At 35.8% G+C, this 13,338-nt stretch overlaps 1 protein-coding gene across 6 annotated transcripts in view; it reads left to right on the forward strand.

Annotated features, from left to right (window-relative positions):
- The window catches only part of CABCOCO1 (ciliary associated calcium binding coiled-coil 1), a 159,360-nt gene that overhangs the window by 54,899 nt on the left and 91,123 nt on the right, over positions 1 to 13,338 (forward strand). For 3 of the 6 annotated variants that reach the window (XM_043926673.1, XM_043926675.1, XM_043926676.1), the window contains one exon: positions 2,680 to 2,752. In XM_043926673.1, the coding sequence (XP_043782608.1) occupies positions 2,680 to 2,752 (73 nt within the window). Of the gene's footprint in view, positions 1 to 2,679; positions 2,753 to 4,007; positions 4,135 to 6,364; positions 6,997 to 8,449; positions 10,822 to 13,338 lie in introns of those variants that run through there. The other 3 variants (XM_043926677.1, XM_043926674.1, XM_043926678.1) reach the window with 3 other exon arrangements.

The raw sequence follows: 13,338 nt of genomic DNA on the forward strand, positions 1-13,338 counted from the left end.
ATGACCCAAAGGGATGGGATGGGAAGGGAGGTGGGAGGGGGATTCAGGATGGGGAACACATGAACACCCATGGAGGATTCAAGTCAATGTATGGCAAAACCAATACAATATTGTAAAGTAAAATAATAAATTAGTTAATTAAAAAAAACATGTTTCATTTTAGCCTGATAATTAAGTTTAATCAACCAGTGATAGATAGCCCTAGTCAATTTTGGGAGAGTGCTTTTTATAACATGACTTATTGCACATGAAACTTAACTGACAATAAAATTGAGATTTCATTTGATGCTCTTAATAAGTCTACACCATATACTTTATCAATATAAGGTGGTTTATGAATTTAAAAATGAATACCAAAATTCCTTCCCAACATTGCTATGAGTACTGAGTAATCTGAGTAATATATACATAGCTTTTTAACATAAGACATCATTGAGATATCTATCGGCTTCAAGGACACTTCTGTCATTGTGTATTCTATGTATTCTGTAGAAATCAGGTGAAGGTAATGTGCACAGACATATACCCAATATAAGAAAAGCAACACTGTCCCTCTTTGCACACGTGCACTTCCTGCTGTGGAGTCAGGTACCTTGACCCATTTTTATTCTGAGTCCTCTCCTTTTGATTTAAGACTAAGACAGATGTTTGACAAAATAATCTAGGGATTTGAGTCAACTGGAAGTTCAAAGGTAGAGGTAAAAAATATATTCCCATTTCAGAAGTGATACTTTGTTCCCATGTAAGTCTCCTTGGTAAAGTGAGAGGACCCAGCTGTGGTGGGTCAAGGCTCTGGGGGTGACCTGACCAGCAGCTGAGTCAGTGCCTCCCTTAGGTGGCCCCTCTCCTTGCCTGTCTCACTGTGTAGCCCTGACCTTCCCAGCTTCGCCTCTTTGACCACTGCAGCCAAGTCATGCATTTTATTTTCAGTGTAAGAAGTGAACTTCTCTTTTAGTATGGGAGTATCTAATAATGACTTCCCTGGTGGTTCAGAATCCGCCTGTAATGAGGGAGACCCAAGTTCAATCCCTGGATCTGGAAGATCCCCTAGAGAAGGGAATGGCAACCCACTCTAGTATTCTTGCCTGGAGAATTCCATGGACAGGGGAGCCTGGTGGGCTGCAGTCTGTGGGGTCACAAAGAGTTGGACACAGCTGAGCAACTAATACTAATCTAATAACTATATGCAATAAGGAGAATAAAGTGGAAAGATTATAAAATTGCAGGAAGGAAGGTTTATGAATTGACTTCATTGAGTGACATAAGATGGGGAAAAGAAAGTTTTATTACCAGTTAACTGAAAAGAAGCCAAGCTCTTTCCAAAATACTCTACAGTCTTATTTTTCTACTCAGAGTCAGTTATTGACAATGTAATAGTTTTAATCTTAAAGCTTTTTCTAGGTAACCAATGTAAGGGAAGGTGGGTTTGAATGTATTTTGCTTCATTGGATCATCAGATGTCACTAATCTTAATGTATTTTCTAGCCAACAAATCAAAGTAATGTCAAAATCTAAGTTAGTTTTCTGAATGTTGATGACTAATTTGAATGTAGTAAAAAAGAAAAAAAAACATGACTGATCTGCACACACATCACTTTTTAAATGGATTGTGTTAGTAGTGAGATCAACTGCTAATATAACTCAGAGAGACCCAGCTGCCTGAGGATTTCTTCATTGATTTCAAATGAATTGAAACTTTGATCCATTACAGCATACAGGAGAAGCCATTATTATACATGCTCTGTAGCTACATTTTGCAAATGTTAATTTCTCAGTTATATTAAAATCAATTTTCTTAAATAGCAAAAGGCACCAGAGTGAAAGAGAAACCACTAAGACAATTTTTTGTTCTTCGGCATTGCACTGTATTATGAGTCTATTAATTTTCCCAACCAGCAGGAAGAGAATTAGAAAAATTCAAATATTATCACAAACAGGATATTAGAAGTCAACCTTTCAGTAAATTTTTAACTCTCAGTAACACATTGCTGAGATCTTTAACCTTACTAGAAATGCATATATTTTAAGAAACTCCTGTCTTTTATCTCTTTATAGTTTTTATGCACTGACCACCTAGTCTTTAGGGTAGGAGCTAAAGAAATTATCTTTCTTAAGTTAATTCGTGCCTTTGATGTGTAATCGAATATTCTTTAAGAAAATCAGACATCTTCTAAAAAGTAGTTCAGTTAACATTACATCATTTTTCAGGTGTTATTAGAGATTAATCTTGAAACAGTTTGAGACCATGAGAGGTATAATTGATATGGAAGTAGCCTTAGAATTCAGTGCTATTCATATGAGAGGAAATTGATTCCAGTTTGGAACAAAACATGAAAAAGAATATGAAGGTTGGTGTTTAGGTGCATTGCATTATTTGGTTGTGAGCCAAGAAAAATCAAGATGAAATCTACCCCAAACCTATCCATTCATCACAGATTAGTTTACTGATACTAATTTAGGTACTGTTATATTGTCAGTGTATCAGAAAATAAGCCTTTACATTTCTTAGCATTTCTGGGCAACATATTTTGAAGTAGTGGAGGTGACTGATACCATATTAGTGTTTAATATCTTTAGCTTGGTCAATGCAGTTAACTTTCCTGTATTAAATATTCTTATAAATTTGCTTTTTTCCCTGAAATAAATTTATCAGTTTTCCACATTTATTTTGTGTTTCAGCTTATTTCAGCACTACAAGCTGTATGAGTTTCTGTTCTTCTCTGCCAGGGAAGAAATTGTGATAGGAACTGAGGTAAGTAATTTATCTAGATGGAACCAATTAAGCTGAATCACTTAATGCATGCTGATCAGCATCTGGATCTTTAACTGCTTAAAGCAACTTCTTGTCAAGATTACTCAAGTGTTAATATAACCAACTAGTAGTTTGTAAAAAGAATAATTACACAAAGTGAGCTTTGGATTAAGAAAATAAGCTGTCTTTTGGCATTAAAAGCATTGTTAATCACATATACTTTATGTATTTATGGATTATTTGACAAAGCTCAGTTGGATAGAGTATGTGTGTCTTCATACAAATAAAATCAGGAAAAGTGAGATAAATTAATTCAGTTAAATCTCCTCTAATTTCACATTTATTTTCAGTGTACTCATTGTTTAAGACCTAATTCAAATCCCACTTTCTCAATGAAGCAAACCTTCCTTAATTACATCGCATCTCAAAGGAAGGGTTTAGACAAACTCTTTAATCACATTCTATTATTTTATTCCAATTTATCTCTTTCTGCTGAATATTGGCTACTCTTAGCACACCAATAAGCATGTACATTTACATCACATTATATGGTTTTCTAATTGTTTCCCAAGGATTGATATAATTGACATAATCCAACTGTATTCCTTGAAGCTAAGAATCATGTGCTGTTTTACTATGCAACATATAGTATAATGCAGGGCACATAGCAGTGCCTCTTAATACTACATAAGTGATTCAGTAACAGTGCATATAATAGCAGTTCTACAAGAAATGATTTACCTAAAGATATTTTTGAACACTCTTACATATAATCACATATTCATAATTACTAGAAATGAATCCATGACAAGAGAACATCTTATGAAGGCGGTGCTGTACTTACAGTTGCTCAGTCAGATCCGACTCTATAGATGCCATAAAAAGTGCTCTTTAGATTCTCAACTAGAAAACTAGGAGACAGGAATGGTCATGGTCAGAAATAAAGTGAATAAGGGGATATTTACATTATCTTTATAATTTTCCTGATATTAAGACGCAGATGCAATATGCCAGCCATTTGGTCTTCCCTAGTAGTGTTATTCTGCAGTTTATAAATTGCTGACCTGAGTCATGGTGTCTCACTATCCATTTGGGTACTTGTTCTACTGTTGGCCTTTTAAATGAGCTGAAGGAAAACAAGGAACCCTTTTTGCTTTTGACTTTCCTTAAAATTTCTTCTTTGCAGTCTCCTCATTCTGTATCTTAAATTAGGTGTCACTTGACAATAGTTTCACTGAAAACATTTCCATTTCAGAATTACATCATATAGAATGACAGCATTGTAATAATCATCTGTTTGGCATACAACCCTATCTTATCTACTCAGCAAAACTTTGGGAAAATGGTAGTGGCTTCAACAGCAGCATACACAGATATTTAGAATCATGAAGAAAGAAAATTTTCATGAAGAACTTCCTTTCCCTTTGTTAATTACACAACCGTGCCTTTCTTCTCTGTTGTAAGGTTATATTTAGGTGACATTTATGCTTATGGAAAGAAAAAATGGAGAAAGTAGACAAGGATTGAAACATTTATTTTCTATTGTCTTTTGTATTTTCCCCAAGTTGACCAGAGCTGTAAAAAAATTCCTTAAGGAAAGGATGTTGGGTCTTCAAAAATTAGATCATTCATATAATTTTAAAGGATTAACCAAAGCAAATGTTATACTATGATTATTTTATAGCACTTAAGAAGTTTCTGGTAACGTTTGATGCAAATACCTTTTTTAAATTAACAACCTTTCATAGAGGCCTGGTCCAATAATGTAATTATTCATGCTGACCTCAGGGCTCTGGAACCAACCAAGGGCCATACAACAGCCATATAAGTGTTCCAAATTTAAATCTCAGGCAAGCATTCAAGTTAAGTAACACTGATGAAATTTAGTTTGTTTCTTAGTTATGGATAGATGATTATAACAAAACACATAAATCACCTCTAAGAATAATTGCTAAATGTTAATTTTAATTATTAATAGAGAACATAAATAAATCATACTCAAATCTTTTCTTGGGTTTTAAAGAAAATTGAATTTGTATTTTTGATTTTAGCAATTGTTTCTAGCTATTTCTACTCACCTTTTTTAAGAAATTTCGTATTAAGTCATAGAGGCACATTTTTGGTAATTCATTATTCTTGACCTGAGATTTTTCATAATCTAGAAATATAATATATATAGTTCTATAAGCAGCATGTTTTATAGTTCATTCAGTAGTTTGCATATAAATATATGATGAAAAAGGTTGTAAACAACTAGAATGAGCTAGAATAATGACAGAATGGAGCAGAGAACACAGGCAGCAGATAGATACCTATAGTTGTAGCCATCTTAGAGGATGAAGTATTGTGTGACACTTTATTTATAGAGATGAGAATTTCCTTTTAATCACCCAAGCCAAGAACTCTCCAAGTCTATTGTTTTGGCAATACGATTAGATACAGATCCACAGACATAACAACTATAAGGGAACCAGAATCTCCTTAAGGCAGCAGTCCCCAACCTTTATGGCACTAGGGACTGGTTTTGTGGAAGACAGTTTTTCCATGGACCAGGTTGAGGGGCATGGTTTCAGGATGATTCGAGTATATTACATTTATTGTACACGTTGTTTCTGGGCTCCACCTCAAATCATCAGGCATTAGATCCCAGAGATTTGGGACTCCTGCCTTAAGGAGTGTATATTTTCTATGGCCTTGAGGGCCCACCCAGAAACCTGGAAACTGCTATGTCCTTTGCTTTTGTTACCTGAAAACTAGGAGAAACAGGGAATACTTGTACACAAAGAACCCTACTGGATAGTAGCAATGATGATGATCAAAAACTTACAGCAGATACCCAAATACATGGTTCTAACCAGGTGTCTACTGCTGGGCATCTACTAAAATGAGATGATACAGTTACAACATTTATTCATTATTCCACATGTTGATGTGATCCAGTTCCTATTATGCTCTAGGTCTTGTACAAAAGTTCCAGGGATACACAGTGACAAGCAACGATCCTTGTCCTCATGGAGTTTATTGTCAAATGAGAGGAGAGAGATGATTAAGTAATTACAATATAGGGTGGCTTCCATTAACAAATGAAGTCTAAGAGGAAATCTAAAGGCTGTGAATGAGTTAGCCAGAAAGTATATTTTTCTGGTGCAGGCGAAAGAAATTCCACTCAAAATAGTTCAATTAATTAAAAAAAGGAGAAGATATCTTATTAGGTCATGTGCTTGTGTGCTTAGTCACTCAGTCATGTCCAACATTTGGGACCCCATGGACTGCAGCACACCAGGCTTCTCTGTCCATGGAATTCTCCAGGCAAGGATACTGAAGTAGGTTGACATTCACTTCACCAGGGGATCTTCCCAACCCAAGGATTGAACCCTGGGTCTCCTGCATTGCAGGCAGATTCTTTACCAACTGAACTCCCAGGGAAGTCACTAACAGGTAAATGCAGAGGTGAAAGCCAGACTAAAACCAAGTGGATCTCATAGTCAACCATGTTACTGAGTGTGTATGTACATGTGGATCTGTATATGCGTGCATGTGGTTCAGTCTCTCATCTCCCCCAGACTTTTTTCATTTCTTTTTTCTGAAGGGCCTCGTTCCTTTCTATTGCAGTCTGACTTCCTCCAGCTGGTGGTGGACATGAAAAGAGGCAGCTCCAGTTTAGCACCTCCAAAAGAAAGAGACACTCCTCCTCCCAGTATTATTTTCTGTGTTTGCGTTATATGTCTGCTCTCAGTTAGTCACTGTGGCCAGAGGAGTGATATTATTAGAAGACCCAAGTTGACCATACTGAATGGGTGAAAGAACATGAATAGAGCCCCAAAGAAGCAGGAAGAACTTTTCCAAAGGGAAGAGTGGTTTTATCAAAAGAATGAACTAAGCACACATGTACAATTCCTCTTGCATCCAAAATCCTATAAAAGACCAAAATTTTCAAAATTCAGAATGCTATAGATAAGAGGTTTGATGACATCAATGATAGATTATTGATTAGATGAAACTGTAGCCCCATATGTACTGAAAAGATGCTACAGAGGTAATGCTACATTTCTTTAGGCATCCTAAGTAGATACAGAAATGAGAGAAACTTTGAGAGGGAAAATGATGAAAGCATTACTTTCAGGTCAGTTTTCATTCCAATCCCAAAGAAATGCACGGCCAAAGAATGCTCAAACTACCACACAATTGCAGTCATCTCACATGCTAGCAAAGTAATGCTCAAAATTCTCTAAGCCAGGCTTCGATAGTACGTGAACCATGAACTTCCAGATGTTCAAGCTGGATTTAAAAAAGGCAGAGGAACCAGAGATCAAATTGCCAACATCCGTTGGATCATTGAAAAAGCAAGAGAGTTCCAGAAAAATATCTACTTCTGCTTTATTAACTATGCCAAAGCCTTTGTGTGGATCACAACAAACTGGAAAATTCTTAAAGAGATGGGAATACTAGACCACCTTACCTGCCTCCTGAGAAATCTGTATGCAGGTCAAGAAGCAACAGTTAGAACTGGACATGGAACAGCAGACTGGTTTCAAATCAGGGAAGGAGTACATCAAGGCTATATATTGTCACCCTGCTTATTTAGCTTATATGCAGAATACATCATGAGAAATGCTGGGCTGGATGAAGCACAAGCTGGAATCAAGATTGCCAAAAGAAATATCAAAAACCTCAGATATGCAGATGACACCACCCTATGGCAGAAAGCAAAGAAGAACTAAAGAGCCTCTTGATAAAAGTGCAAGAGGAGAGTGAAAAAGTTGGCTTAAAGCTCAACATTCAGAAAACTAAGATCATGGCATCTGGTCCCATCACTTCATGGGAAATAGATGGGGAAAGAGTGGAAACAGTGAGAGACTCTATTTTGGGTGGCTCCAAAATCACTGCAGATGGTGACTGCATCCAGGAAATTAAATGACGCTTGCTCCTTGGAAGAAAAGTTATGACTAACCTAGAGAGCATATTAAAAAGGAGAGACACTACTTTGCCAGCAAAGGTCCGTCTAGTCAAAGCTATGGTTTTTCCAGTAGTCACTTATGGATGTAAGAGTTGGACTATAAAGAAAGCTGAGCGTCGAAGAATTGATGCTTTTGAACTGTGGTGTTGGAGAAGACTCTTGAGAGTCCCTTGGACTGCAAGGAGATCAAACCAGTCCATCCTAAAGGAAATGAGTCCTGAATATTCATTGGAAGGACTGATGCTGAAGCTGAAACTCCAGTACTTTGTCCACCTGATGCAAAGAACTGACTCATTGGAAAAGACCCTGATGCTGGGAAAGATTGACAGCACGAGGAGAAGGGGACAACATAGGATGAGATGGTTGGATTACATCACCGACTCAACGGACATGAGTTTGAGTAAGCTCCGGGAGTTGGTGATGAACAGGGAAGCCTGGTGTGCTGCAGTCCATGGGCTCATGAAGAGTTGGACATGACTGAGTGACTGAACTGAACTGACCTGATGAAAGCAAGTAGAGCAGCTACACCATTTAGCCCATTTACTTTCTGCTGCTTGTACAGGACACTGGGATTCTGTGGCATTCATTTCAGTGCTAAAGAAGCTATTATGGGTGTTGACACTAAAGAGGAGGGCAGTTCTGAAGTTGGCCATTGATGTTCAGAAGTGACAGTGAGTACACCCTGAATGTAAGTTACTGCCTCATCTACCTAACCATCATTCTTTATGCCTCCCTTACAGTGTCTAAAGGCAAGGTTGGCAAACCAGACATCCACAGACAAATGAGCAAGGATCATCTAATGTGAAGGTCAGCTGGCAGCACAAAATCAACAAGTATTTGAGGAAAATAAAATTATAAGAGATGCATGAAACTCTGAACAGATCAAATGATAGCTAAGGAACAGAGTTGATAGAGCAAATGGTAGAAGATCTAAACTCTGATTAATAGTCTCACAAAAGTTTGAAAGTTTATTGTTTTCTTGACAAATGAACCGATAGAGATCTTGTTTATTTAAAATGAGATTTGAAAATGTTTATAAACTATCAATTTTCTGTTGATAGGCTTGAAAATCCAGAAAAAGCAATATTCAGGGAACAGTAAATTTTACTTGAGAAATACAAATTTACTTGAGAGTGTAGAAAATCTTAATAGAATGTTAAACCTATAAAATATTGAACACTCAACACATAAAAATGCCATCAGATGTAGGTTTTATAGGCTAGTTCTACCAAAAATTTTTTTTACTTTTATTTTGTCTTGGGATATAGCCAATTAGCAAATAATGTTGTGATAGTTTCAGGGGAACAGCAAAGGGATTCTCCCCAAACTCCCTTCACATCTAGGCTGCCACATAACATTGAGAAGGTGCTATATTGTAGGTCCTTGTTGGGTGTCCGGATAATTAGGGAGTTTGGGATGGACATGTGCCAAAATTTCTAAGAGTAAATAATTCCCTTTTATATAAGTTATTATAGAGCATAGAAGGAGATGGAATGCTTTCAACTCATTCTCTGAAGTTAGTATAATCTTGAGAAAGCTTTAAATTTATCCTGTGAATCAGTAACGAATTATAATCAGAAATAGAAAAGAATAACACAAAATTGTAGGTAATCACACTTATGAAAATATTATAGATGCATTAATCTTAACTAAAATATTATGAAGTGAAATATGGCAAAGGATTAGATGTTCAGATAGTGTTTATTCCAGATATGGAAGGATGGTTTAACACTGGGATATCTATTAATGTAATTCAGTACATTATCAGATTACAGGAAGAAAAAAACAAATGATGATCTCAATAGATACAGTAAAACATTTGATAAATATCCATTTCTCATTTTAAAAAGACTCTAGTTAGTCCATAATGTAGGTTTACACTCAACTCATAGAATATACCAAAAACTGAAATCTCTCTAAAATGTCTTAATGAAACCATTAAAATACCCAAGGAACAAGGAACAAGGCAAAGCTGATTATTTTTACCCAACATTGGATTTTTAGTTCCTCAACAATTTGATAAAACAAAAAAGAAGTCAAATTAGAATAAAAAGGAAGGTGTTGAAAAACAAGATACAAAGCTGTCATTGTTTGCAAATGGTATGGTAAGAAACCATCATTAAGAAAAGACTATTTTCCTGTATTTTCATAATAGCCTCGAAGAAAAGGATCACATTGGTAATAATGAAAACCATAAAATATGTAGGAATGAACCTAACAAAATGTGCAAGAATAATACAAAGAAAATTGAGCACTTTATTTGTTGAAGACTTTAGATCTTCTATCCTATAGAATTTACTGACATTTGACTAAATTTTACCTAAATTTGACTGCATTTTTGTGGTATCTCTTCCTTATTTCCAGAACACAGTTAGTGTTGGAAGGCTAACTAAATTTCACTTCAGATGTTTAGCAAGAATGATTTGAAGGTGGTTTTGTACAATCTTATTAAGACACAAACAGTGTCTGGTTTTCTTTCCATTTTCTTTTTCTCTTTTAATATTTTGTCATTCTTTCTTAATTTATGAGCTCAATATTTCTAGAAACAGAAACTTTCACTCTTCAATTATTTGATTACAATGAGATACAGTTCATATGGAAAAGACAGAATAGGTTTCTTATTCTCTCCCTTTCTCTAATAGTTTTTAAAATAATACGTTGGATTTTTAGTATACTTCAAAAGAGATGATGGTAGACTGAATAATTAATTTCCCTCCCATCATTTCAAGATACCTACATACCAATTCCTGGAACCCGTCTATATGTAATCTTACATGTGAAAGAGGTTTTGCAGATATGATTAAGCTGAAGGCTTTGAGATGGGAGGATTATCCAAGTTGGCTCAATGTAATCATGTTCCTCCTAAGAGGAAAAGAGAGGAAAGAGAGAGTCAGGTGACAAGGGGAGATATTTGAATATTCTACATTGTTGGCTTTGAAGATGGAGGAAGAGGCAAGGAGCCAAGGAATTCATGTGCCCTCTAGGAACTGATAGAGAAGGCAATGACAACCCACTCCCGTACTCTTGCCTGGAAAATCCCATGGACGGAGGAGCCTGGTAGGCTACAGTCCATGGGGTCACGAAGAGTTGGACACGACTGAGAGACTTCACTTTCACTTTTCACGTCCATGTATTGGAGAAGGAAATGGCAACCCACTCCAGTTTTCTTGCCTGGAGAATCCCAGGGACAGGAGAGCCTGGTGGGCTGCCGTCTATGGGGTCGCACAGAGTCGGATACGGCTGATGTGACTTAGCAGCAGCAGCAGCTAGGAGCTGAATAAGGCAAGGAAACAGATTCTCCTGTAGAGTCTCTGAACTGAATGAAACCTCTTCAACACATTAAGTTGAGGACTTCTGACTTCTAGAACTGTAAAATAAATGTGTGTTAATTTAAGCCACTGTTTGTGGTAATTTGTTGTAGCAAGAATAGGAAACTGAAATAGATTTGATTTTGTTTTGTTTTTGTTTTGTTTGATCCATATTAATTACTATTCTTAATGCTCAGTTTGACTCATTTTGAACAGTAATCCCATTGGTTTATTTGTGAATTCCTGTCAGAATATCCCCCTGCTTTAATTACCATACCATTAAATAATTTCTTGATATCTACTATGCCAGTGCCTTCTTATTGTTATCCTTCTTCAATATTTGGTTGATTATATACTTCATACTAAAATACTATAAAAGAAAAGAGGAATACTTTTGATGAGCTTATTGGTAATCTGGAAACAACTGAGGAAAGAATCTCTGAGCTAGAGGATATTATCAAAAGAATCCTCAAACCAAAAACCAAAGAAAACAAACACTGAAAGAGAAAAAATAAAAATGGAACAGACTATATCCAAGGTCTACAGGACAACTACAAAAGGTATAACATACATATAGTGGGAAAAGCAGGAGTAGAAGGAGAGAAAGGAACAGAAGAAATATTTGAAATATTCATTCAATAATGAATGAAATTTTCCCCAGATGAATTTCCCTACATCCTGGGAGGTCAGAGAACCCCAAAGATGATAAATGCCAAAAAATTATACCTAGGCATGTAATTTTTAAACTATGTAAAATCAAAGATAAAGAAAAATTCTGAAAGGAGTGGGGGAGGGGGGAAACAACTCAACCTGTAGGAACCAGTATAAGAATTACTTTCAATTTCTCTGAAACCATACAAGTAGAAATGAGTGAAGTGTTTAGTGTTGAAAGAAAAAAAGCTACCAACCTATCAACATTGTGAAATTATCCTTAAGAAGTGAAAAAGGAAGGCTTTCTCAAACAAATAGTCCTGAGGGAATTTGTTGCCAGTAGACCTGGCTTGCAAGAAATGTTAGAAGAAAGTTATTTAAAGAGGTGAAATAATATAGGTCATAATCTTAGATCTGCATAAAGTAAAGAAGTGCATCAAAGAGGGAATAAATGAAGGTAAAATAAGAACTTTTTATTTTCTTTTTTCTTAATTTATCTAACAGTAAAATTTGTTTAAATAATAATAATGCATTTGATTATATATATATATGCTTATCTATAAGTGACATGAATTTCATGATGGATATAAGGGACAACAGAGAAGGAATAGGTTTATTTTTGTTTTTATAAGGCCCTTACACTACCCTTGAAGCAGTATACTATTATTAATATTTAAAATTGGACTTGGATTGGCTGTAAGTGGATATTAAAAACTAGAGAACATCACTAAAAAAGTAATATGCTAAGAAATGGAAACAAAATGTAATTATATAGAATTTTCAATTAAAAACGGAAAGGTAAGGAAAGAGTGAAAGACAAAATTAAGAACAAAATACAAGGGCAACAAATAAAAAGCAGAAACAAATATGGTATGTATTAATTCAGCCATATCAAATTTAATGCCAAATTTAATTTAAATTTAATGGTTTAAATGCGTGAAAAAAAAGATTGTCTTTAAAACAATATGATTGTCTCAGTAAATCCAGAAAAAGCTTTTGACAAAATTCAACACCAGTTTATGATAAAAACTCTCTAGAAACTGGGCATATAGGGAGCACACCTCAACATAATGAAGGCCATATATGACAAACCTGTGGGCAAAGCTGGTGACTCAGATGGTAAAGAATTCACCTGCAATGCAGGAAGCCCAGGTTAGATCCCTGGGTTGGGAAGATCCCCTAAAAAAGGGAATAGCAACCCACTCCAGTATTCTTGCCTGGAGAATTCCATGGACAGGGGAGCCTGGTGGGGTACAGTTCATGGGGTCACAAAGAGTTGGACACGACTGAGCAACTAACACACACATACACACATGACAAACCTACAGCTGATACTGTACTCAATGGTGGAAAGCTGAAAGCACTTCCTTTAAGAGCAGAAACAAGACAAGGATGTCCACTTTCACCACTTTTATTCAACATAGTTTTGGAAGCCCTGGCCACAGCAATCAGAAAAGAAAAAGAAACAGAAGGAATCCAGATTGCAAAATAAGAAATAAAACTGTCACTATTTGCTGATGACATGATACTATACATAGAAAACCCTAAAGATGTTACTGGAAAACTACTCCAAATGAATTCAGTAAAGTTGTAGGACACAAAATTAACACATAGAAATCTGTTGCATTTCTGTACACTGACAATTATCTATCCCTGCATTCCTATACAGT

The sequence above is a fragment of the Cervus elaphus genome, chromosome 15 (assembly GCF_910594005.1).
Source record: "Cervus elaphus chromosome 15, mCerEla1.1, whole genome shotgun sequence".
In the NCBI taxonomy this organism is placed as follows: domain Eukaryota; kingdom Metazoa; phylum Chordata; class Mammalia; order Artiodactyla; family Cervidae; genus Cervus; species Cervus elaphus.